Raw genomic sequence first — 26,812 nt, 5'->3', positions numbered from 1 at the left:
GGATGAGTCCAATGGCCTGCATATCCTCGGTGGAGTGGGAGGGGGAGTTGAAATGCTGTGCCACAGGTTGGTTGGGTTGGTTCGTCCGGGTGGCCCAGAGGTGCTCTCTGAATCGCTCCGCAAGTAGGCGGCCTGTCTCCCCAATATAGAGGAGGCCACACCGGCTGCAGCGGATGCAGTAGATGATGTGGGTGGAGGTGCAGGTGAATCTGTGGCGGATATGGAAGTTTCCTTTGGGGCCTTGGAGAGAAGTGAGGGGGGAGGTGTGGGCGCAAGTGTTGCACCTCCTGCGGTTGCAAGGGAAGGTGCCGGGAGTGGTGGTTGGGTCGGTGGGGGGTGTGGATCTGACAAGGGAGTCGCGGAGGGAGTGGTCTCTACGGAAAGCTGATAGGGGTGGGGAGGGAAATATATCCTTGGTGCTGGGGTCTGTTTGGAGGTGGCGGAAGTGACGGCGGATGATGCGCTGTACATGGAGATTGGTGGGGTGGTAGGTGAGGACCAGTGGGGTTCTGTCCTGATGGCTGTTGGAGGGGCGGGGCTCAAGGGCGGAGGAGCGGGAGGTGGAGGAGATGCGGTGGAGGGCACCGTCGACCATGTCGGGGGGGAAATTGCGGTCCTTGAAGAAGGAGGCCATCTGTGTTGTATGTATTTTGAACTGGTCCTCCTGGGAGCAGATGCGGCGGAGACGTAGGAATTGGGAGAATGGGATGGCGTTTTTACAGGGGGCAGGATGGGAGGAGGGGTAGTCCAGGTGGCTGTGGGAGTCGGTTGGTTTGTAGTAGATGTCCGTGTTGATTCGGTCGCCTGAGATAGAAACAGAAAGGTCTAGGAAGGGGAGGGAGGAGTCCGAGACTGTCCAGGTGAATTTGAGGTCGGGGTGGAAGGTGTTAGTGTAGTGGATGAACTGTTCAACCTCCTCGTGGGAGCACGAGGTAGCGCCGATACAGTCATCAATGTAGCGAAGGAAAAGATGGGGGGTGGGGCCAGTGTAGTTGCGGAAGATGGATTGTTCCACATACCCTACGAAGAGGCAGGCATAGCTGGGGCCCATGCGGGTGCCCATGGCTACTCCTTTTGTTTGGAGAAAGTGGGAGGATTGGAAAGAAAAGTTGTTCAGGGTGAGGACCAGTTCGGTCAGTCGAAGGAGGGTGTCGGTGGAATTTTTGCGCTGTACATGGAGATTGGTGGGGTGGTAGGTGAGGACCAGTGGGGTTTTTGTTTGAAAAAGCTAGATCAGAAGAAGTTCCTTCTGGAACCTAATCCAGTATATGTCAGAGTAAATGCCTGCAAATCCCTGAAATTGTAAATGAAGCATTCCTTGTAACATAGTGGCTTATGACAGGTGGCATAAACATGGATTTTGTAACCTTGATTACTAACCAAAGAGATTGAAAGCTTCAGGCAGCTGTTGGAGGTGGCCTGACTTGGATCAGAAGCAAGAGAGCGCGGTGTTGAGAGAGCACAGCAGGCCAGGCAGCATTCGAGGTACAGGAGAATCGATGTTTCGGGCAAAAGTCCATCATCAGGAATTAGGCTTTTTGGCCAGGGGGCTGAGAGATAAATGGGAGTTTATCCCAATTATCTCTCAGCCCACAAGCCTCATTCCTGATGAAAGGAATATGCCCAATACGTCGATTCTACTGCACCTCAGATGCTGCCTGGCCTGCTGTGCTCTCTCAGTGCCACACTCTTGATTCTCATCTGCAGTCCTCACTTTCCCCTTGGATCAGAAGCAAGCTTTGTATTCTGCAAGAGACATGTGCAGGACTGTACAGGACAAGCAGAATTACTTCAGTATGGAAAAGCAAAGTTTAGTTTGTGGAACTTCCACACCAGAAGTGTTTGGTTATTAGAAGCTGGAGAGAGTTTGAGCTCTCAATCTTGAGGCTATTCATGCAAGATGAGTTCACAGGTCAGATGTCAGAAACTGGGGAGAAATCAAACTTCATATTGAGGTATTCTTTGGATTTTAAATTGCAGTTTTGGATGTGAACATAGGAGATATAGTTAGTCAGTTTGCAGATGACACCAAAATTGGAGGCGTAGTGGACAGTGAAGAAGATTACAACGGGATCTTGATCAAATGGGCCAATGGGCTGAGGAACGGCGGATGGAGTTTAAATTTAGATAAATGTGAGATGCTGCACTTTGAGAAAACCAATCTGATCAGGACTTATGCATTTAATGGTAAGGTCATAAGGAGTGTTGCTGAAAACAGACCTTGGAGTGCAGGTTCATAGCTTCTTGAAAGTTGAGTCACAGATACATAGGATAGTCAACGTGGCATTTGGTATGCTTTCCTTTATTGGTCAGAGTATTGAGTACAGGAGTTGGGAGGTCATGTTGCAGCTGTACAGGACATTGGTTAGGCCACTTTTGGAATATTGCATGCAATGCTTGTCTCCTTCCTATCAAAAGGATGTTGTGAAACTTGAAAGGGTTCAAAAAAGATTTACAAGGATGTTGCCAGGGTTGGAGGGTTTGAGCTGTAGGGAGAGGCTGAGGCTGTTTTCCCTGGAGAATCGGAGGCTGAAGGGTGACCCAGGCTGGGGCTGTTTTCCCGGGAGTGTCAGAGGCTGAAGGGGTGACCTTATGGAGGTTTATAAAATCATGAGGGGCATGGATAAGGTAAATAGACAAAGTCATTTCCCTGGGGTGTGGGAGTCCAGAACTAGAGGGCATAGGTTTAGGGCGAGAGGGGAAAGATTTAAAAGGGACCTAAGGGGAAACCTTTTCACAGAGTTCAGTGTGTATGGAATGAGCTGCCAGATGAAGTGGGGTGGAGGCTGGTACAATTACATCAACAAACACATCGACCTGGACCCAATATACCAACCACTACAGCGGACAGCTGAAACTGACAATCGGAAGCGGCAGGGACAGACCACTATAAACACCGGAGGAAACATCAAAGAAGCGCTTCGCAGGAGGCTCCCAAGCACTGATGATGTCGCCTAGCCAGGGGACGAAACGTTTGCAACAAAAACTTCCAGCTCGGCGAACAGAACCACAACAACGAGCACCCGAGCTACAAATCTTCGGACAAACTTTGAACAATTACAACATTTAAAGGGAATCTGGATGGGTATATGAATAGGAAGGGTTGAGAGGGATATGGACCAAGTGCTGGCAAATGGGACGATATTGGGTTGGGATATCTGGTCAGCAAGGATGAGTTGGACCGAAGGATCGGTTTCTGTGCTGTACATCTGACTCTACTGATGGCATTGGGAATAGATTGAAACTTTATTCTGCTGAATGTTGAAGTTGTTTTTCAAATGACTTTCTAGAATTAGAAATTACTCAGTTTGCTTCTTTTGGCTTTTTGTCTTTTGTGCTACAAGCTTCTGTTGAATCTCTGCACCCTCCTGTGACTGTTTTACAGTGAGATGACAAGATGGGGTGGAAGGGAGCTGGTGTGGAGTAGAAACACTAGCGAGCAGCAGATGGGCTGAACGGTCTACTAACACGTTAGAAAATTCCTTGTGCTTCCACGACCGAGGATTAACCCTGCTTGTTCCCGGAAAGAATCCTCATTGGTAAATTTCTCTCTGATGCACAAAGCAAAGTAGTGTGATGCTACATTCCTGTGCATTATTTATTGTTGAAGTGTACTGTGTGTGGAGAATGATGTGATAACAGCAGGAGATCATGTGTGAAGGTCACAAAAGCTTCAAAACCAAACAAAACCTCAGAATATCTCAACAAGAAACCTTCACACCCAATAACAGTAGAGGTTTTGCAAAACGCTCTTGTAATTCAGTCTTTTGACTTGAACACACTTGCGTTCCAAACATCAATAATGCCTTGCATTTCCCCTTAACTTTGTGGCGTGAAGTCCAATTGGCTTCTTTCTTCCTATTTTCAAACCTCTTAAACCTTCCCCTTGGCCTCCCGCTTGGAAAGACAAACGTGAAAAATGCCAGCTCAGAGCTCAGACAGTCCCGCATCAGAACTTATTAACCTATCCACCACCTACCACCCCCCAAAGCCCTACCATGAAGCAAGTTGGTCAGCTTCTCGGAGACCAAACTGACTGGCTCCCCCCCATGCCAGCAAACAGATCCAGTAGAAACTGGTACCTATTTCTTCAGGTTGCAAGGGAGATTGTGCAGAGGTGCTGTCGAAAGCAGGAGGAGGGGAGTCTCCAGTGGAATCCACCTGTGATCCAGACGTTGGATCCGTTGACTCTGTGCTTGGTGCTGAGCTGGTAGTTGCCGTTGGTCTGGGCGGACTAGATAGAGGACAGTAATGACAGGGTGCATTTGAAAATCTACATTTAACTCTTAATGAGGTCCCCCTCCCTGCAATAGATCCAGAACGTAATCACTTGGTCACTTTTAAAATCCAGCCAGTTATAATCTTTGACAATTAGACTGTGCTGTGTAGCTATCGAGGGTGCCAAAGGTGACCTTGCTTCTGGGAGATATTTGTGACGGTCTCACGGGGGAAGGGGCTGGTAAAGGAACAAGGCAATAGAAGTCTGGTATTAAATCGCGAGACTTTTAATCCAGAGACTTGGGTCGTGTTCCGGAGATTTGGGTTAGAATCCTCTTGTAGAAGATGGTGGAATTTAAATTCAGGATGTAGGTTTGCTTGCTGAACTGGAAGGTCCATTTTCAGATGTTTCGTCACCACACTAGGTAATATCTTAAATGAGTGTCCAGCGAAGCACAGCTTGTGTTTCCTGCTTTCCATTTATAAGCTTGTGTTTCCTTGGGCTGATGAGGTCATTTCCTGTGGTGAATATAAATAGCAAGCAGGAAACACCAGCAATGCTTCGTCTGGAGGCTCACTGAAGATGTTACCTAGTATGGTGACGAAACGTCTGAAAACGAACCTTCCAGTTCAGCGAGCAAACCTACGTCCAGAAGCTCGACCGGAGCTACAAATCTTCTCAAAACTTGCTAATCTAAATTTAATTAGAAAAGAATCTGGAATTATGTCTAATGGTGACCATGAATCCATTACCCATAGCTAGGAAAAAACCATCTGGTTCACTAATGTCTTTTAGGGAAGGTAAACACCATCCCCATCTGGTCGGGCCAATATGAGACTCCAGACCCACAGCAACAGGGCTGACTCAACTGCCTTCTGGGCAATTAGGGATGGGTAATAAATGCTGGCCTAGCCAGCGATGCCCACATCATGTCAATGAATTTGAAGGCAGCTTTCCTTGGTGCTGCAAGGTTTTTACTGCACTGCATGGTCAGAGGGATCAGACTTGAATTCAATCATCAGAATTCAGTAAGTCTGGACCAGCAGAGGGGCTGCGAGACACTGCACACATTTGACTTAAACTGGGTGAGTCTGCCCAAGCCTTATTCAATACTAGGCCCTGCGATACGGTGGCCCAGCCTACCTGAGAGTAGCGACAACAGAGAGGTATTGATGGATCTGCACCATGGCTGCATCCAGCAGTGTGTGAATGTTTTGAAGACACTGGAGCCGTGCTTCCAGGTTCTGACGCTCCTGACCCTCCATCGCTCGGAGCTCCTCGTCTGTCAATCCGGCAAAGCCAGATGGTGGCATCGGCATCGGAGGCATTCCTGAAAAGAACGAGGGGCAAAAAAAAAAATAAGAGCAGCTGTAGCTCATATCCCACAGAAAGTGCTACTCCATGGGTGCCAACTCAAAGCTGAGTATCTACAAACAAATAGAGACAAATACTGCAAAGCTGAAATAAAAATAAAGCACTAGAGAAACTCAGGTCAGACAGTTATGCAGAGAAAAACCAGAGGTAACTTTTCAAGTCCAATTTAATCTGGCTCTACATCAGAAATGAAGGGAACTGGAAAATGATGGTTCTCATGCTATTGGTAAAGGGGAAGCAAGAGGAGATGAAACGAAGATAGTGAGGGTACCCAAAGCAAAAGAATAAAAAACAAAAGGAGTACTAATGGTGGTAGAAGAGTGATATAGATGCAGAAGTAGGTGTTAATGATAGCAGTAAGAACAGACAGCACAGTACCTTTGCAGACAACAGACCCATTCAAATAAGACATCACGGAGAAAAGGAAGGGTTGCAAAAGAATGGAGGAGAGTGTTTATGGTCTGGAATTGAACAAGTCAATTCTCCTCACCAGCACAAGTCTGACTGCAAGTGGTGCTCAATTTGATCTGACCAAACTGACACTCTGTTCTGTGCCATGTATCACTGTGAAGGTAATCCTTTAAGAGCAACAGGCCGGTCTGTAGCACAGTATAGCTGCAGACTGGGACAGAGTCAGCGTGCTAAACCCAAAGCAGCTGCAATAATGGGAGACTGGAGTTACTCACGAGCACGTACATCAAACCATCACAGCGCATGCCTTACACTTACCAAACGGAGGGGGGGGCATTCCCACCCAAGGAGCCGACGGGAAGGGAGGGAAGGAGAAGGGAAATCCTGGGATTGATCCAGCACCGGGCGTCTCCAATCCAGTCCCCGACATGGTCTCAGTGCTCCGGGATTCTTCACCAGCTAGAGTTTACAGAGGGGGAAGGAGAAATGGGGAGAGAAACAGAACAAGTATATTAATGCAAAGGCTCATTGGGGTTGTTGGGAAGTAAGAGGCATTTCAGAAGAGACTAACAAATAGCAGTGCGGTTCAGAGTGCTTAAAAATCAGGCAGGCTTGTCTTCTGTACCTTCCCTATACTCAAAAGTAAAGTAACTGAGTGCCAGCCAAATACTTTGGGACAGACAAAGACTTAATATCTGCACTCCTGATTGGACAGGGCTAGCTGGGAATTGGAGTAAACATGGTGACAGTGGTGCTAATGCTATAATCTCCGGGATCATTACATTCCATTCTTGTCCCCCCCCACATGTCCCTATCCAGAACAAACTGATCTCTGGGCCTTCCTGGGTCAACAATGTAGAAGCTCAAACAGGGGGATTATGAACTAGTTGTTTGCCAACGGAGCTCAGTCAGGACACCACCTTAAAAAAGGTTTATTCCACCTATTTCCTCATCTAAGAATACACTATGGTGAACACACAGCTTTTAGAAATCACTCCACGTCACTGCTCATTTTCTCCCATACCACACTCTGCTTTGAATGCTCTCCGTGGATCAACTGTTAAAAGCTCAGTTGCTTGCCAGAGTTGCTGGGATGGGTGACGTTAGTGAGAAACGGGCTCCCACTGGCAACCCGCCACACCCCTAATCAGTGCTGAGGGGGAATTGCATTCCCTTGCTCATTCCAGACACTGGGCCTGGAGTTGGGATTTCACTCTTGCACATCGACACCAGATGTCAGCCTTGGATTCAGTGGGGTTCACTCAACCCAGAGTCAGAACTTTGAGTGTGTTCAGGTCTTCAACCCACCAGGGCTGAAACATGGGGCTGACATTCCCACAGCTGGCATGGAGGGAGGAGCTGCCCTGCCGGGGGACTGGCATGGAGGGAGGAGTTACTTCAGAAGTGGCCTATTTCTCCTTCCCCCTCTGTAAACTCTAGCTGGAGAGAACTCTCTCTTTCCCTCACCACGGCATTGCAATTCCGAGTAACTCCTCAGCTTGATGACCGCCTTCTCCCTTCGCTTGCTATGGCGATGGGCACTCTTGCTGGATTCCATCAACGGGTCAGAGGTGACTGAGGAACACTTCACCCCCACCCTCCTTTCTCTTTCACAGTCTTGAGTCTGTGACCTGGCTTGCCAGTGACATCACACTGGATGCCGTGCTCCTCTGTGAGGTCATGGGCCAACCAGATCACTACCACACACAACATACTGACCAGCAAGCACACGCTTTGGGGCCCACAAGTGCCAACTCCACTGACACCCGAGCACAAACCCAAGCTGACCTGAAGTTGGAGGCTATTGCTGTCCTTCAGATGGGAGGCTAAACAGAGGTCTTGGTGGCCATGGATTCCACAGCCACTGCATGGAGGCAAGAAGAGAACACATGTGCCAGGAGAAGTAGAAATATTAGTCGATCTTTCAATACGGTCATGTGATCTTGACCTTCAACTCCATTTTTCCTCAATCACTGACATTTAAAAACGCCTCACTCACCAGCGCATGTAATCAATGGAGATTCCACAACCCTCTGGGGTAGAGAATTCCAAAGACTCGTCACCCTTTCACAGAAATAATTCCTCCTCATCTCAGTCCCAAGTGATCGGCCTGTTAGCCAGAATCTGTGCTCTAGATTCCCCGACTGCCAATGTCTACCCTGTTCAAGCCCCTCCAGAACCTGCCCCAGTCGCTTTCCTAATATGCAACCGTCAAACACAGGTGACCCAAATGTCACCTCATTGGTGGGAGCCTGGGACCGTACAAACTGCTTCCTCTGTTACTGTGGGTAGGCTGATTGTCGTTTTTATTTATTTTTTGTTTTGGTTTCCAAAACAATGTTGTTGCTTCACGTTTCTCCCATTTCCCACCACCTCACACGTTACCACTTACCGCTTGCCTGGCCCTCTGCACCAGCAGGAGCTGACGTGTTTGATTGTGGCACATTCGGAGCTGCACCAGGAGCCTGCGGGAAGAGGTGCTGGCCCATGGGCGGCCAGAAGGGGAACATTCCTGGCGGAAAGGGCGGCATCCCTGGAGGCACTGGGAAAAGGAACAGCAGCAGTGAGGACCAGGCACACCACACAGCGTGAATGTGTACGACTCAGCAACACACAAAGCCCTGTAGGGGGACCACGAAGTACAGTCCTGCCTCTCCCATATTCTCGCTGCAAGTTGTTCCCCAATACATGCAGTTGACCCCCCTCCCAGTTCACCAGTTTTGCAAAGGTCCCCAGCAGCAAGACTAGCCTTAAAGTAAGAATTTATAGAATTAAAACTCGCTCCAGGTGATTCACATTCCAGGTTTATACTTCCACCTTGAAGAAGTAGGCCTTCAGCCCAAGTCCACACTGAGCCCTCCAAAGAGTAACCCACCCAGACTCATTTACCTCCGCTCCCTCCTCATCTGACTCATTTACCTCCGCTCCCCCCTCATCTGACTCATTTACCTCCGCTCCCCCCTCATCTGACTTTACTAAAACACTTGACCAGAGTCAGAATCATAAAGCATGGAAACAGATCCTTTGGTCCAACTCGTCCGAGCTGACCAGATATCCTAAATTAATCTAGTCCCATTTGCCAGCATTTGGCCCATATCCCTCCAAACCCTTTCTATTCACGTGCCCCACCAGATGCCTTTTAAATGTTGTCATTGTAGCAACCTCCACCACTTCCTCTGGCAGCTCATTCCACAAACGCACTGCATGAGAAAGTTGCCCCTCAGGTTGCTTTTAAATTTTTCCCCTCTCGCTGTAAACCTATGCCCCTCTAGTTTTGGACTCCCCTCTTCTGGGGAAAAAAAAAAGTCCTTGGCTATTCAGCCTATCCATGCCCCTCATGATTTTATAAACCCTGACAAGGTCACCCCTCAGCCTCCGATGCTCCAGGGAATATAGCCCCAGCCTGTTCAGCCTTGTCCTATAGCTCAAGCCCTCCAACCCTGGCAATATCCTTATAAATCTTTTCTGAACCCTAACCCTGTCCTATAGCAGGCTGATCAGAATCAGAAGCAGTCCTATTTGCCTGTATTGGGACCACGTACCTGTCCAATGTCTTTTAAATGTTGTACGGGGGGCATAGAAAGGCCTTTACTTTGGAGGGGATTATTCCCACTGTCCTGGTCAGCTGATGCTGTAATCGTTCTATTGTTTAAGCAAGCTGGCACTGAATTATGGATGTCAATAGGTTACTTATCTCACTGCTGACTACAGGGAGCTTACATACAAGAGACCGGACTTACTGAAACATGTCATTTATGGATGACACTTTAGGAAAAAGGGGCAATATAAACTCAAGCTGTTACGGACTGCTGCTATATAGTGCAATCAGTGTGGTGTGTTTCAGATTCTGAGCTCACGATGATGGCAAAGTTTCCAGCCCTTCCCATTTCAAGCACCTCAGTTGTTCCCCGACTGCTGAGCTCCCTTCCAGAGCATCCTTCGAGAACAGCTCTTACTCAACTGCCCCAATTACTCCAATGCATTCCACCTTCCCGGAGATGTCTCGATGGTTCATAGAATCTCTACAGTGTGGAAGCAGGCCATTCAGCCTGTCGAGACCCCCTACCGTTTCCCTGTAACCCTGCATTTCCCATGGCTGATTTACATAGCCTGCACATCCCTGGAGACAACGGGCAACTTTGCACGGCCAATCCACCTAATATTCGAATTGGGAAGAAACTGGAGCACCCGGAGGAAACCCATGCAGACACAGGGACAATGTGCAAATGACAGACAGGTAGATGCCAGAGACTGGAATTGGCCGAGGGTCCCTGGCGCTGGGAGGCAACAGTGCTAACCACTCAGCCAGTGTACTGCACTGAAGCTGCTTCAGACAGTCACGTTCTGCCAAGCAATACAAAACCTACACAGCCAAATGTGATTTTTATTAAAGGGTGAATAAAAGTGATTAACTGCTCAATGGATAGGAATTCTTTGGCAAAGACGGTAATTTAAATTAACTGGAAACTTGGAATAAAAATAAAGTTAGCCTAATGGCAATCACATAGCCTCTGTCAATGTTTGTAAAAATCTATTGTGGTTCACAAAAAACCTTTATGGAAGGAAATCGGCCGTCCACCCCCATGTGACTCTCGACCCAGAGCAGTGCAGGCTGTTAACTGCTCCTTGAGAGGTCGGAGTAAGACACAGCTTAAAGGCATGTTGAACTGGCCAACAAACGCTACAGACTTGCAGATTTTTCCCTTAAGAACTTACCTATTTCCCTTTGGAAATCCCCTGTTGAACGTGCTCTTACCAGCCTATTCACAAAGCACCCCAGAAAACCAATTCTCCTGGACCTAACTGATCTAATGTCATTCACTTGAAGTTACCTTCTTTAAAGCAGGAGATAGTAAACGGATTGATCGCCAGTTTGACATTTTCAGTAACTCACCGCTCGGCATCAACATTTTCTCCCCTGAATGGTTTGGCTTGGACTTTTAAACAAAAGTGCTGCCCCCTTTGCTCTGGGATCTTTCTGTGCACCCCAGACACCAGAGGAAATAGCTTCCCTGTGGATCCTTCAATCATCCTTAACACCTCAAATCTAATGGTGCCTTTAAGCTCCTATATCTAGGGTCAACACATGCTCAAATTATCGCAGAATTCACAATTGCTACAGTGCAGAAGTCAGCCATTCTGTTCATTTGTTTCGGTGTTTTTTTTTAAAAAAAGAAACAGCAAATAATTTAGTGCCAGTTTTCTTCAGGCTCCAAGGCCGGTATACCCACCCTGGGGTAGCAGTATAGCAAAGCTTACTGGTTGTGGATAGGAAAGCATTGGCAAGGCAGGGTGGGGCGGGGGGGAAGAGAGAGAAAGGAGGGAAGCTGGGGAGTGGACAGATTCAGGTTGCGACTCACGATTGGGTTGCTGGGGGACCAGGGGGGTCTGTGGCACCTGCGGCTGAGGCGGCTGCGGCGGCGGCGTCTGGGTGGGGAGTGTGACTCGCAGCACGTCCATGCGACACGTGGGGCACGTCTGCTGCCGCTGGAACCACGAACGGAGGCAACTGCAGGAGGGAACGAAAAAGAAGGAAAAAAAAAGAAAGAAAGCAGTTACTAGCTAGCAGGCGAGGAAAACGGACAGGTCCATGCAGCGGCAGCACCACACACACCACCTGACCCAGGGCCTGTCAGTTTGGCAGGCTTCCCGTCACATTAAAGTGGGAGTCAAAGCAGAGATTCCTGGCAGAACGGACTCGCAACCAGAACTGGTTTGGGGCTGTGCTGGAGGGAGGCAGAGCAGGCTAGCAAGATGCCATTTACAGATGAATAGTCATCATGACTCCTCAGTCCCCCAATGGGTGATATTGATAAGAGAAATATTGGGCTCTGGACGCCCAAATTTTTTTTAAATATTAAAAAGTGGAAGGGTGTTTTCTTAACAGCCACCCGAGGGGATCAGATCAAAACTGGGTTTAGAGTTTCACCCAAAAGACATGGAGCGAAAGGCTGGAGGAGTCATGCAAACCTCTGAGTGAACCCTGAACCTGCAACCCAGAGAGGGAAAAGCTCTACCATGGAGGGATGGAGGCACATGGCAACGTGAGCAATTTCAATGGGCCAAGGAACAAACAGTGAGCTAGTCACACAAGTCCGGCATCACAGCACTACCTGCAGACAAGTGGAGACACGCAGGAAGGAAAGATCAGGTCAGGGCTACAAGTCTCCACAGGATCGAATTTCACACTAACATCCATCACTTGACAAAAAGACAAGATCACAGGGGGTGAACTGTTGGTGTCAATGGGACACAGCACGAGATGGACAGGAAAATAAGTAGCTAAAGGCAAGAAAAGTAGCAGCAGCAGGCCATTTGGCCCCTCAAGCCTACCCCACTGCCCAATCAGATCCAATCCCTCACCCTATCCAGCAATTCCATAATAGCACCAGAGAATTGAGTCATCTGTTTTGAAGAATTTTATATTTTGCTCTGTGTGGGAGTGTCTAGAATTGATTAGGCGAACAATTGTCAACTGGAAACCTATTGGGATCTCTCCACTCTATTTCATCACTGGATCTTTAACCTTGACCTACACAGGTAGATGGGTGGGTGGCTGAATGAGAAACATCTGCTCCAAAGGTAAATTTTTAAAAAATTAAACTTCATTTTGATGTTAATCTACCGACTCGATGGTCTAGTTCATTATTTTCAAACCCGCTCAGGCCCTGGGATATGGAGGGGACATTGGAGATTGGCGATACTCACCTGGTGTGGAAGATGTGGTTACACGGTAGGCGTTTGGCTCCAGTTACCATCTCCTCACGGCAAATGATGCAGACGTTGTCGGTTTGCTGGAGCTCCTCTAGGCTGGCATCGGGGTACCTGCCGGAAACAGACAGAAGGTGTTATGGGGGCTTAGGACATCACAAGTGACTCAGTGCAGCAGTATACACCAGCAGGAGATAGACAGAGTGAGCGACTGCAGACCTTCACGGCTCCAGTGATACAGAGTGACTGACACTGCCAATATATCTTTAGCAGTACAACAAAGGGTGACAGGTCCAACTGTGAGAGACATTAGGAATATGTACTGGGTATTGTCAAAGACAGGGAGGATATTCTGAACAAGTATCAAGTTTCAGCTAGGCACCAACTACAGCATCATGCCCAGTTGCGGTCACTGCATTTCAGCAAGGATGCAGGGGGTGTTCATGAAAATGGTTCCAGGGCTGGTGGAGTAGTTGGGACTGTTTGCCATGGACTGAAAGTAGATTGAGAGGAGAGCTCATCAAGAATAGGGCAGGATTAGATAAAGTAGATAAAGCAAAGCTGTTCCCATTGACCGATGGAACTCTGTCTCAGGAACACAGATTTCAGGTGTTGCAGAAACCCGAATAAGAGAAACAACAGATTTTAAGAAATGCAGCGAGGGACAACTCACTGCCTCACAAGGTGGACTCTGGGTGGAGTGGGCTTCTGTGCTCTAGCAGCTTTGACCTCATGACATCCTGAAGCCCAAGGTTTGTGTGAAGATTTGTAGTTCAGCTGCCGGTTGCAGATGTTGTGGGCTTGTTCACTGAGCTGGGAAGTTGGTTTGCAGATCGTTCATCCCCCTTTCTCGGCGACCTGCTCAGTGCCGTGGAGCCTCCTGTGAAGCGCTGCGATACTGTGTGAGTTGGAACTTAGTTGGTTTCATTCCCACTGTTTCTCGTTACTGCTGCCAGCGGTTTTGGCCCAACACACTAACTACTCTGCCTGGTGTAAACAACACCTCTGAACTGACAGCCAGACTCCTCCGACCACTCGGATTTACGACAGCAAATAAACCGATAGCTCAGCAACAACTCACCAGAACAAAAGACCCAATACCCATCGTGTGCGAGACACGCATGGTGTACTAGATTCCATGCAGGGACTGCACAAAACACTATCTAGGACAAACAGGCCGACAACTAGCCATCCACATTCGTGAACATCAACTAGCCACTAAATGCCAAGACCAGCTGTCCCTTGTAGCTATACACAGACACACAGGTGCGGGTACACACAGCCACAATCCATAAATTCGACTGGGACAACACAACAGTAGGACAGGCCAAACAGAAGAGAGTCAGAGAATTCCTAGAAGCTTGGTACTCATCGACGGACTCCATCAATAACATTGACCTAGAGCTAATATACCGACCACTGCAACATACAACTGGAACCAGCATCCGAAGCAGCGGGAATGAAACCAAATAAATTCCAACTGAAACAGTACAGCAGTGCTTCACAGGAGGCTCCATGACACGGAGGGCGTCACCTAGAAAGGGGACAAAATGTCTGCAAACCAAATTCCCAGCTCGGAAGCCTGTCGACCATCTATACGGCACAAGTTCGAAGTGCGATGGAATACTCCTCAGGTGCCTGGCTGGGTGCAGTTTCAACACTCGAGCAGTTTGACATCATCCACGACAAAGCAGCATCCTTGATTGGAACGTAATTGTCAACCTTCCACAGTCACACACCCTCCATTACTTGTCACAGAACTGTGCTTGATCTACAAGACGCACTGCAGCCTCTCAGAACATTCCAAACCCATATTTTCTATGTTGAAGGACAAGGGCAGCAGATTCATGGGAACGCCACCCCCTGCAAGTTCCCCTCCAAGCCACACACCGCCCCAACTTGGAAATATACTGGCTGTTCCTTCAGTGCCTCTGGGTCAAACTCCTGGATCTCCCTCCTGAATAGCACCATGGGTGTACCCAAGAACTGCAACGGTTAAAGACAACAACTCCCCACCACCTTCTCAAGGGGTAGTCAGGAATATCCAATAAATGCTGGCCCAGCCAAATCCCAAAAAGAATCAACCACCAACTGGGAAAAGCATGAGATCAAACACAAGTTCTGCTGACCACAGCAGAGGATGACAATCAAAAAGGGCAAGTGAGTGAAAGTGAGGTCACCCAGCTCAGTACTCACAGCGTGTTCATGTTGCGAATTGCTCTTCTCGACATGATGGCATCAGTCACTGCCTTCTTGAATTGCCTGGAAACGGAGGCAGGGAGACAGTTAGGTTGGTACGACTGCCACAAGCTCCTGGCCCAACACCAATCCCTTTGCACTGCCAGCATTCAAAAACACAGCGGGCCACAACAAGCTGCAAGGAACCTGTCAGCTAGGGCGCTGGGGGAAAGCTGGGCAAGGTGGGGAAGGAAAGAAACACAGAGAGACTATTTGGAAAAGATGGCTGATGGACGTTTATAGATTTCCAGTCCACAAGTCTAAAAGTCAAAGAAACAGTTTCCCTTCTTGAAGTCTGGTATCCTGTCCTGTTTTGGGAAGGCCCCTGTAACACGCTACCACCAAAATGATGCAAGAAATAAAACTTTAAATGCCTGATGCTGTGATCCTTTGCTCTCAATTCCCCTCCTTGATAGAACTTCGTTCCAATCCTTTTAAATGCTTTCTCTAAGTATCCTATGTCTTGACACTCCCAGCACAGGGAAATTCCCCAGTCACTCCAGTCAATATGCCTCCTTCAGCTAACTAGGTGAACAAAGCTGCTGGGTATTCATCTGGTTGGCTAGTTTGGGGCATCTTGCTGTGCCTATGAGAGGTTGGCAGCATTTGCTAACCTCATCTACCAGGATTGCAACTTTAAAAGGGACACACCATATGAAGTGTGTTGGGCTATCAAACAATCCGTACACAGTGTGGAAGCAGGCCATTCGGTCAACATTGACCCTTTCAAGAGCATCCCACCCCTCTACCCTACTCCCTTTAAGCCTGCATTTCCCTTGGCTAAACCACCTAGCCTGCGGATCCCTGAGGACTATGGGCAATTTAGCACAGTGAACCCACCGTAAGCTGGACTTCACCAGTTTCCTCATTTCCAACCTTCCAGTTCAGCACTGTCCTCATGACCTGTCCATCTCCCTTCCCACTTATCCACTCCACCCTCCCCTCTGACCTATCACCTCCAACCCCACCCCCATTCACCTATTGTACTTTTTGCTACTTTCTCCCCAGCTGCCCCCCACATTTATCTCTCCACCCTTCAGGGTCTCTGCCTCTATTCCTGATGAAGGGCTTTTGCCCGAAACATCGATTTCCCTGCTCCTCGGATGCTGCCTGACCTGCTGTGCTTTTCCAGCACCACTCTGATCTAAACTCTGGTTTCCAGCATCTGCAGTCCCACCTTTTGACCACCATAACCTGCACATCTTTGGACTGGGGGAGGAAACTGAAGCACCCAGAGGAAACTCATGCAGACGGAGGGGGAGTGTGCAAACTCCACAAGACAGTCGCCTGAGGGTGGAATTGAACCTGGGTTACTAGTGCTGAGGCAGCAATGCAAACCACGGAGCCATCACGTCAAAGAATGGCTGAACTGTTCAAATCTGGCCTTGATGGCACAGAGTCTAACTCCAACCCAATCTTGCCCAGCAGCTGAAAACTCAAGTTTCTCCAGACACAGCCCTTTCATCTAGGAGCTGCTGGTGCCATCAAGTCTACCTGTGCAGGAGGAGAGGGCTAAAACCGAAACATCACCTCCTTCTCATGGGAGCACTCACCTCATGGTCAGGTACATGGGACGGATGGCAAACAGAGGGAACGTGTGAACCTTGATCATTATGGTCATGAAGGCCATGTAGAGCAGCACCTTAATGAACCCTGAAACAGACGGAAAGATCAGCTTTGATAACAAGAGCGGCAGCCACGCACCACGAGAAAGATGGTACAATAACCACAGCCTGGAATTAAGCAAAGGATATCCGAGATGAAAGTTACCAGCTGATCTTCAATCTACCTATCAGAGTCCAAAACACATTCGCCCTTTCAGAGTCTCGTTTGAAACCCCAGAGCAAGAATTGCCACACATCTCACACCCTGCAATTTTACAAGCCGCCTCGACCACCGCCCCTCCCGGTACCTGTCAAGAGCTCGGTGTAGAGCATATACACAGCCTTGTTGTCCCAGGGATTCTCACTCTGAAGATCGATGGTGTGCAGAATGTATTTGATGAATATGGTCAGCACCATTGTGAGGAGAATGGCATACTGTAAGGGAACACAGGACAGAGGTTAAAGCATCAGCCCCACAACCACGACATCACCATCACCGCCCAAGAGTCTCACTATGCCAACTTGGGACACAAATCGCTATTGTTTTAATGCCACTGTAGTATCTGCCATTCAATGGGTCATCAGAACAACTAGGGCAAGGGTAATTGACAGAATCACTGATATATTTCCAAACGTTTCAGGATATCGCTAGCTAGACCAGCATTTATTGCCCACCAAGGATGTAGTGTGAACTTTTCTCTTGAAATAAAAACAGAAGTTGCTGGAAAAGCTCAGCAGGTCTGGCTGCATCTGTGAAGATAAATCAGAGATAACGCTTCGGGTCTGGTGACCCTTTCCTAGAATGTTCTCTTCACAGATGCTGCCAAACCTGCAGAGCTTTTCCTGCAAGTTCTATTCTTGCTTCTGATGTATAGCATCTGCAATTCTTTCAGTTTTTGCTTTCTTGAAATGCTGGATATAGGTAGACCTATAATGCAGGCAGGCAACAAACTCTAGGATTTTGATTCCATGACACAGAAGGAATGGCAATATATCTCCAAGTTAGGACGGTCAGAAAGGACCTTGCGGGTAGTGTTGCCATGGATGTGCTGCTCTTGTCCTTTGCATTGGTAGAGTTCACTGATGTGGAATATACTGCTAAAAAAAAAATGCGAGTTTCTGCAGATGGCATTGCCACTGAGTCAGTGTGGAGGGACTGAATGCTGAATGTGGTGGATAGGATGCTAATCGAGTGGATTGCTTTGTCCTGGATAGTGTGGAGCTTCAAGTATTTTAGGATCTTCTAGGTATACAGAGTTTTCCACTTCACTCTTGACTTGAGCCTTGTAGAGTCAGGAGGTGACTCCCTCACTGCAGGAGTCCTGGCCTGTGACCTGTTCTCCTTATCAAATCCCAGGAATAAGTGTCATTTCTCAAAAGATGATGACATGTTTGCCACAGAGACAGAATTAAACAACTCAGCCCCACATCTCAGTCTTTAAACCTTGGTCACCTTTGGCAATGAGCTGAGAACTGAATTGTGGGTAAAATGTTCAGGTATAACCCTTACACCTGACAGAGGAAACCCAACTCCATTGCCTGCTACTCATCCACATTAAGGAGGGGCGGGGGAGTTACAACAGCTGGGGGGGGGGGGGGAAAGCAAAGAACCCATTAACTGTCTCCTGGTTGAAATGAAAGAGTGCTTGCTGGACTGTGACTATAGACCGAATAAATTCCCATTTTCTTTGGTAAAACCTGTGAAGTTATTTCTGAATGTATGGCAGTGGGGGAAGAGAGAGAAAGGAGAGAGATGCAGACACAGGACAGGTCGCACTTTGGAACCAGGTAAATGGCAGCCCTGGGAGGGTTACGTGAATACAGGTAGACAACCCTTTATCCAAAATCCCGAAATCCGAAGGTTTTTTTGTCAAGTTTTTATCTCAATAACAAGGTTGTTTGGCGTGCAAACAGTTGTCCCAACTCCACACCCATGTGACGTGCGTCACTCAGATGTGACGTGTGTGTGTGTGTGTGTGTGCATGCGCGGGGGAGGCCTTAATTCTATCTCAGGGCCCATTACTCTCACAGGCTGCTGTGCGGCAAGATTTTTAAAAGTTTCACGGTCACTTATTCCGAAATTTGAAAAATTCCAAAGACCAGCTGGTTCTGAGAGTTTCAGATAAAGGATTGTGTACCTGGATTACTACTTTCAAGAGAAAAGAAAACAAGTTTTCAAAAGGTATTCATTCCCTGTTGGCGGCCCACAGGCATCCACCACTGTCACCGCCACACACTCCCATGAGGAAATCCTCACCTCAAAGCCAAACACCAGCTGGACGGATGCTCCCCGGGTCATGATGCTGTGACAGGCATGGTTTACAAACAGCAGATCCAACAGAGCCAGTAAACCCATCAGTGCTGCAAGAGAAAGAAGGCAAGATGTTTCTTTAAAATCCTAAGCATGAACATCTGAATGCTGCAAACGAAGATCATTCCATTGTAGGTAATCGTGTCAGTACCAAACACCAAAATGCATTAGCGTGTTTTGAGAAGATTTGTTGCTCAGGTTGAGGTTCTGGATGTAGGTTTGCTCACTGAGCTGAAAGGTTCATTTCCAGACGTTTTGTTACCTTACTAGACATCATCTTCAGCCGGCCTCAGGCGAAGAAACCCAAACATATAAATAGAAAGCAGGAATCATGTTTACTGCTTCGCCTGAGGCCCACTGAAGCTGTTACCTAGTAGGGTGACAAAAGGTCTGGAAATGAACCTCCCAGCACAGCGAGCAAACCGACATCCCAAAAAAAAAATGCATTCCCAGGACAACTATACTGCAGGGTTAGAGGCAAAGTAAAGATTCCTCAATAGCGTCCCGATGAGATATTCCAAGGATAGGTATTAGGTACAAAGTAAAGCTCCCTCTGGACTCCCAGGGAGGAGCTGCTAAGATTACATTTGATACACAACAGCACATCCCAATGTGTAATCTAATATTTACATCTTGTCCAATACTTGGGACACTCATGTTGAGAAGGAACCAAGTTGTATCATATTGTGCAAGCCCAGAAAATCCAGGCAAAATTTCCTCAATTTCTCCTCATTGCTCCTGCCACCCTGTTGGCGAGGGATGTTAAAAGAGGAGCCTTAGCCCTGTGTTCAGGGCTAAAAATCTTTTTTTGGAACTCCTTCTCATTGTAGCCTAGAAGAGGTCACTGGAGACAGACTCAAAGACACTCCTCCTCTCCAACAGGATATTTATACATGCCTTGTCACAATGATTACAGCAACATTGACATCAGTGCTTGCCATCTCTTCTCTGCCCTTTAGGCCCATCCCCAGACATTTGCTAGCTGCATCACACGGAGGGGGGGTGCTGTTTGTTAACTTGTGAAGCTGCAATTATTTTCCTGAGGTCATAATACCTAAGCAAGGTTTTGCAATAGCTCCCTGACAATGCCCCTTGTCTTCCACTGTCCTTTCAGGAGGTTCTCTGTTTCTACTCTTGCCTTATAAGTTACTTGATCTTTGGTATTCACACTATTTGTCCTTCAATTCCGCCCTGTCGATGGGACAGGGGCTTCTCTCTACTGTGAACAGCAGTTTGTCAGATGCAGTTAATATGTAATAGCAATTACTTAAGCCTTGGATTATGGTGGGATCAGACTTTTCTTTCTCCACTTTATAAACACCAGGTTTTGCACTTTCCCAAAGAGCTTTAGGAGGCACTTCATTACCTTCTGGTTACCATGAGCATAAAGACCATGATTCTGGCTGAGGAATCTGCTGCCCCAAAGCCAATAACCCCCCCTTTAGGCCCTTGGCCTAGGATCAGTTTGGTGAATCTTCACTGCACTCACGCTCAACGGCAAGACCATCTTGCCTGAGAACAAAACCGTACAATAAGTGCTTCTCGTATCACAAAAACTTCGTACAACTGCAGTAAGACATCACTGCCGTACTCTAATTTGACAGTCAACCTGCACACTACTTCTTTTATAAACTAACTCATGAACATAGATGCCCAAGTCCCTTCAGGCACCTGCAGTTTCTAACCTCTCACCGTTTATGAAAACAATCTTGTTTCTCCACCACTGAAGGGAATAATTACACACTATTCACATTATCTAATTTCTGGCCTTCTTGCCCCCTGCTCTAGATTTTCCTTTCCGATCTCAGTTGACAGTTTGCGGGCAGGATGATTTAAGGACAGGTCAGCAGCTTACGAGCAGAGAGACACGGCAGCTTGTGTAAGGGTGCCACAAGGAGCAGCGCCACCAGAAAGCTGGCTGCTCCCTTGAGCTTGATTTAAAAAGGTGGCCTGCTCTCCACAAGCTGTGGCAAATACCGAGAAGACACGTCATCTCGAAGCAGCAGCTGTGTGGAGCCGTGAAGGGGGAAGGTCCACTTCAGTATTTAGTAACGTCTATGCAAATCCTCAGCATCTGCTTCTTGTAATTGAACCGGAGGGGGACTGGGGACTTTTGCACAAACCAGTCCCTTTGCGCTGTTAGCTGCAGATGAGGGAGTCACCACTTAGAGCCTGAAGGTCCAACGCCTGAAACCTAAATACATCAACAAGGATGACACAGATGGTGACAAACTGCATGAGCACTACACTATCAGAAGTGCCTTCATTCAGATGAGTGCTAAACCCTTTCTGCCATCTCAAGATCTCAAGGCAAATTTTTGTTTAAAATAAAAAGAATCAATTGTGGGTATGTGGGCATCACCAGCAATGCCAACATTTAATGTCCAGCAAATTGGTCTTTGTGCGACCTCGCGCATCTCAAATACTAAGTAACTGGCTGCAAACTGCTTTGGGATATCTCACAGTCACCCAAAGGTGAAGAAATCACAACTCAAGTCATTATGGAGACGTGACTGGAATTGATCGGTCACAGAAAGAAGGGATTGATGAAGAGACACGAAATGGTAGCGCAGTGACAACGGTCAGCACGGTCAACTCCCCACTTTGTCACATGGGACTGCAGGACCTTGTTGGCGATTTAATTGAAACAGAAAACAGCAACTTAGAATCCCCACAATGTGAAAACAGGCCCTTCGTCCCAACAGGTCCACACCGAACCTCCAAAGAGTAACCCACCCAGACCCATTACCTTACTACTCTACATTTACCCCTGACTAATGCACCTAACCGACACATCCCTGAACACTACGGGCAATTTAGCATGGCCAATTCATCTGACCTGCACACCTTTGGATTGTGGGAGGAAACCAAAGCACCCAGAGGAAACCCACGCAAAGACAGGGAGAATGTGCAAACTCCACACACACACACACACAGGCACCTGGAATCGAACCTGGGTCCCTGGTGCTGTGAGGTAGTAGCGCTAACCACTGAGCCACTGTTCCACCTTTTCTCTCAGGGTGCCTCTGGTTCTGAGCAAAGGGACACAAACACTAGAGATTGAATTTCTTAATCAGGGCAGGAGGAAAAGAGTTGGCTCCAGAGCAAGTGACCCAGATCCCACAAAAACCTCACCACCCTGTATGGGAGAAGCTTCCACAGTCTCCCGGATCAACCTGTTCACAGTAGCTGACCTGCAGACAAAGTCTGTATCCCCACTGGACTAAATGTAGACTGCATGAAACCCAAGAATGACGTGAAACTTTCACTCAACCGTGAGGTACAATACTCACAGACAACTCGGAAGTGAAACAGCCACGAGATGTTTGGACTCCGTTCCATCTGTACAGAAACGCAAAATAGAAACACGTTCAGATGATGCACACACACAATCCACGACAGTGCAGTGCTACAGGCAAAACAAGCTGACAATGGGGGGAGGCTTCTAGGCTCTATCTTCTTGGACTAACATTCAACCCCACTGTCTGCTAAGATTGCAACCTTAATCTAATGAATTTGCCGAGTCCCAGCCCTAGCAGGAAGAAGCTCACAACATGAAACTGTCTTGAATTCACTTACTGTGGCTGCTGCAGGAAATGGCAAAAGCTTTTGATTGGAATAGTGTGATAGGAGCTCAACTGTGTCAAACCCCATGCTGTCCCTGCCCTGGGAGTGTTTGATGGGGATAGTGTAGAGGGAACTTTACTCTGTATCTAACCCCATGCTGTCCTGCCCTGGGGGTGTTTGATGGGGATAGTGTAGAGGGAACTTTACTCTGTATCTAACCCCATGCTGTCCTGCCCTGGGGGGGGGGGGGGGTGGAACAGTGAAAGCTTTACTTTCAGAAGTAGAGAGAGTAAATAGGGCTTTACAATGTTAATAATGAGCTCGAAGAAGGGATGATGTGGATGCCTGGAAGGGTTCCATTTCTCTTCGCAGAGAGATGGAAAAGATCCTCTTCTCTCCTCTGCTTAAAGCCAGTGACAAGACCAAGACTTGGAATGTAGCTGAAACCAATCTCTGAGGCTGAGAGGCATCTGCTGTAGGCCATCACGTTGCTGCAGTGCACAGCACGGGAACAGCAAGTGGTTGCACATCTGGATTGATCGGGACAAAACTAACCTCTCCCCCACAATCCAGACTGGCAAAAGACTGTTTTTCAGTTGTTGTTGTAGCAATCAACCTTTCGGCCCATCATGCCTGTGCTGACTTCATTGAACTACCCAATCAGTCCCACAGTCTCCCTTCCATTCTCCCATGCCACTCTGTGGTCCTGCAAGTCTCTCCCTTTCCAAGTATTCATCCAAATTCTGGTTTTGAAAAATTCCCACTGAATCTGGACAGCGAAGAAGGTTACCTCAGATTACAACAGGACCTTGATCAGATGGGCCGATGGGCTGAGGAGTGGCAGATGGAGTTTAATTTAGATAAATGCGAGGTGCTGCATTTTGGAAAACCAAATCAGAGCAGGACTTCTACTCTTAATAGCAAGGTCCTGGGAGTGTTGCTGAACAAAGAGACCTTGGCGTGCAGATTCATAGTCCCTTGAAAGTAGAGTTGCAGGTAGATAGGATAGTAAAGGCAGCATTCTGTATGCTTAGCTTTATTAGTCAGTGCATTGCATAGAGGAGTTAGGAGGTCATGTTGCGCTGTACAGAACATTAGTTAGGCCACTTTTGGAATATTGCATGCAATTCTAGTCTCTTTCCAATCAGAAGGATGTTGTGAAACTTGAAAGGGTTCAGAAAAAATTACAAGGATGTTGCCAGGGTTGGAGGATTTGAGCAATAGAGAGAGGCTGAACAGGCTGGGGCTGTTTTCCCTGGAGCGTCGGAGGCTGAGGGGGGACCTTATAGAGGTTTATAAAATCATGAGGGGCATGGATAGGATAAACAGACAAGGTCTTTTCTCTGGGGTCGGGGAGTCCAGAACTAGAGGGGCATAGGTTTAGGGTGAGAGGGGAAAGATATAAAAGGGACCTAAGGAGCTACCTTTTCAGAATGAACTGCCAGAGAAGTGGTGGAGGCTGGTACAATGACAACACGGAAAAGGCATCTGGATGGGGATATGAAGAGGAAGGGTTTGGAGGAATATGGGCCAAGTGCTGGCAAATGGGACTGGATGAGGTTAGGATATCTGGTCGACATGGACGGGTTGGGCCGAAGGGTCTGTTTCTGTGCTGTACAGCTCTGAGTGTATGTTCTTTCGGGCAGTGCGTTGCTAACAGCAATGACCCATCATCAACTGCGCCCCCTCCGCTCCCCGCAACCCTTTCCGCCGTTCTACCAAATCAGAGTCAGCAGGAAGGGGATGGCTACAAAACCAGGAAGACAGTCTAATGCACATCTACAACTTGAATTTCACAGCATGTACATGCTTGACTCATCAGCACTCCAGGAGTGTGAAACACCAGAAACACTTACAAAGTCCACCCTGTCCTCAGCTAGCCAGTGGAAGCACTTGAGAAAGAGCAGCAGGGTGAAGAGGGCCACAAAGCGTGGACTGAAGTCATCCCTGAAGACAGTGAATGCCAAGCAAGTCTCAGTCACAGCGTACCAGGAACGCTCGATTAAATGCTGTAGAAAACAGGAAGAAAACAGCATTAGAATATCCAATCACCATGGCTTAACTGAAGGGATTCTCCACAACCTCGCAATCAGGAAACATTCATTCCGCAGACACCCTGTGGAGGGCTGGTAAGAATTTCATATATGATCACTTCTCATTTCCCTAAACTTCAGAGAATAGAGGCACAGTCTGTTCAAACCTCTCCCACAGGACAATTCCATCATCCCAGAGATCTGTCTGTTGAAGCTCTGCTGCACTCCCTTGAAGGCAAGCATATCCTTCTCTCGGTAACTGTACACAATACTCTCAGTGCAGTCTCACCAACACTCCATAAACCTGCAGCTTTCATCCAGCGCACAAAGCCTCTTGTAATAACAGGCCAACACACGATTTCTTTAATTTGCTTGCTGCACTGGTGCAGAACAAGCCACAGACAGAGCAACGAGTGTCAGCGGACTGATCCCAAAACAGAAGGCTCTTCACTCGCTGGGACAGGTCTACTTAGGATGGCCTTCAGCCCACTTGACTGACTGAGGGGGAGGGGGAGACTGAACACAGGAAAACTTTGCGAAGTCACACCAAGGCACTGCACCAAGTCAGCTCTACTTCAGTACTCTTGTTTTAGCAATAACAGTGAACATACCCTTTGCCTGACTACCTAACCAGCTTTGAATTACACATGAACAAGGACACCTAGATTGTGCTGGACATCAACACTTCGCTAGTTCAGGCTGCCAGCAGTAAGTGTGCAGAGCACTGAGCAATGAATTCGATAGCTACTGGAGTCAGGGAGTTAAGAGCAGTGTGCGTGTGTCAGAATATGCCAAAATATATTTTTGGTTGTCTGAAGCCTGGAGGGACCTCTCAGCTATTAGAACTCTGCACCAGACAGGATTGGTGTCATGGTGATGCTAATTCAGAGGCACCAATGGAGGGGGACAGTGAAAACACTGCACTGTTCCTCCTTCAATAACCACAAGCAAGTGCAGCAGTCAGACTAACTTCCTTCTACGTGCCAGTTACTGATCCGAGACCGCAGATGTCCCAGCGTGAGTCAGCCAATTAATCTGCCGTCGAGGCTGACTAGATTTGCAGCAGAGTTCCAGCTCAGAAGAAGTGAGTCAAGGGTTGGCCACGTGGAACAACATTGATAACGTTCTGACTTGAAACCTTTACACAACACAGGGAGGTTTGTGGCCCTCTGACAAACAGCCAGGTGGCATCTACCTCAACCATGTTACAGACAGACTTTACACCTTACTTGTTGGGTGACTGGCTGAAACTTCACAAGGAGAAACCGAAAGGTGCCAGGCTACGTTAACAGTGTAGGGTATAAGGAGCTAGAGGTAGCAGACACAGTTACTGCCCTTGACAAGCCCTCGTGGCCACACAGACATTTCAACAGGGAACCAAGGGAATACAAGATGATTGGATACTTTCCCTTCATTCACACAAAGCTGGAACACTAATCCAGTCACCCCCTCACCCTATTCTTTCCCATCATTTCGGATTCCTCTTTGAAAACTATTAAGTCCATCTGCACGATATCAGACAGCACAAACACTAATCACCACTTCAGTTTCAAAGATTCCTCCTCACCCATTGCCCCAAATACTGATGGGAAATGTAGCCTTTGTGGGTCTATTCACCCTCATTTTCCTCAACCACACCTGGAGGCCATTCAGCCCCTTTACATTGGGGCAGCCTGGCCTTGATACAACACTTCTCACTCCTACAAAAAAATAAACCCTCTACCTTCAGAAACTCCCCAGTGTGTTGTGCGCAGCCCCCCTGAAGGACTTGGTCCAAGTCACTCTGGTCACGTGGGAAAACGCAGATGCCAAGGATGTGCACAGCAAGGTCCCACTCCCTGAAAAGGGTAGCAGAGGCAGGAACCCAAAAGACATTTCAGAACTACAAACACTTGAAATGCCTGTCTACTAGATACTAGTCTGTGCGCCAGGTGCTGGAAAATGGGATTAGAGTAGGTGGGTGTTTGATGACCAACAAGGACATGATGGGCTGAAGGGTCTCTTTCTATGTCACAAAAACCTTTCCTAGAATGCTCCATCTGTGCGTCCTGGCGCACACACGCACATGAGCAATTAGGAACAGATGCTCAACATTGACTCTTCTGAGTATTCCCTTCACTGGCTCTATTCCAAGGAGAAACAGGCCAGAAATAAACATGGAATGGAGAAAGGTAAAAACAATGACTGCAGATGCTGGAAACCTGATTCTGGATTAGTGGTGCTGGAAGAGCACAGCAATTCAGGCAGCATCCAAGGAGCTTCGAAATCGACGTTTCGGGCAAAAGCCCTTCATCAGGAATACAGGCAGAGAGCCTGAAGGGTGGAGAGATAAGTGAGAGGAGGG

The 26,812-nt window shown here is 47.8% G+C and overlaps 1 protein-coding gene across 5 annotated transcripts in view; it reads right to left on the bottom strand.

Moving 5' to 3' along the window:
* The window catches only part of syvn1 (synovial apoptosis inhibitor 1, synoviolin), a 39,007-nt gene that overhangs the window by 4,296 nt on the left and 7,899 nt on the right, over positions 1 to 26,812 (bottom strand). For all 5 annotated transcript variants that reach the window (XM_043682604.1, XM_043682606.1, XM_043682607.1 and 2 more), the window contains exons 4-15: positions 24,292 to 24,444; positions 22,162 to 22,210; positions 18,815 to 18,918; positions 16,866 to 16,992; positions 16,507 to 16,606; positions 14,912 to 14,977; positions 12,713 to 12,829; positions 11,365 to 11,513; positions 8,397 to 8,546; positions 6,323 to 6,463; positions 5,363 to 5,549; positions 4,083 to 4,234 (exon numbers count right to left, since the gene is read on the bottom strand). In XM_043682604.1, the coding sequence (XP_043538539.1) occupies positions 4,083 to 4,234; positions 5,363 to 5,549; positions 6,323 to 6,463; positions 8,397 to 8,546; positions 11,365 to 11,513; positions 12,713 to 12,829; positions 14,912 to 14,977; positions 16,507 to 16,606; positions 16,866 to 16,992; positions 18,815 to 18,918; positions 22,162 to 22,210; positions 24,292 to 24,444 (1,495 nt within the window). The remainder of the gene's footprint in view (positions 1 to 4,082; positions 4,235 to 5,362; positions 5,550 to 6,322; positions 6,464 to 8,396; positions 8,547 to 11,364; positions 11,514 to 12,712; positions 12,830 to 14,911; positions 14,978 to 16,506; positions 16,607 to 16,865; positions 16,993 to 18,814; positions 18,919 to 22,161; positions 22,211 to 24,291; positions 24,445 to 26,812) is intronic.

The sequence above is a fragment of the Chiloscyllium plagiosum genome, chromosome 45 (genome assembly GCF_004010195.1).
Source record: "Chiloscyllium plagiosum isolate BGI_BamShark_2017 chromosome 45, ASM401019v2, whole genome shotgun sequence".
Taxonomy (NCBI): Eukaryota; Metazoa; Chordata; class Chondrichthyes; order Orectolobiformes; family Hemiscylliidae; genus Chiloscyllium; species Chiloscyllium plagiosum.
The sequence above is the reverse complement of the archived record's forward strand: the minus strand, read 5'-3'. Positions and strand labels throughout refer to the sequence as shown.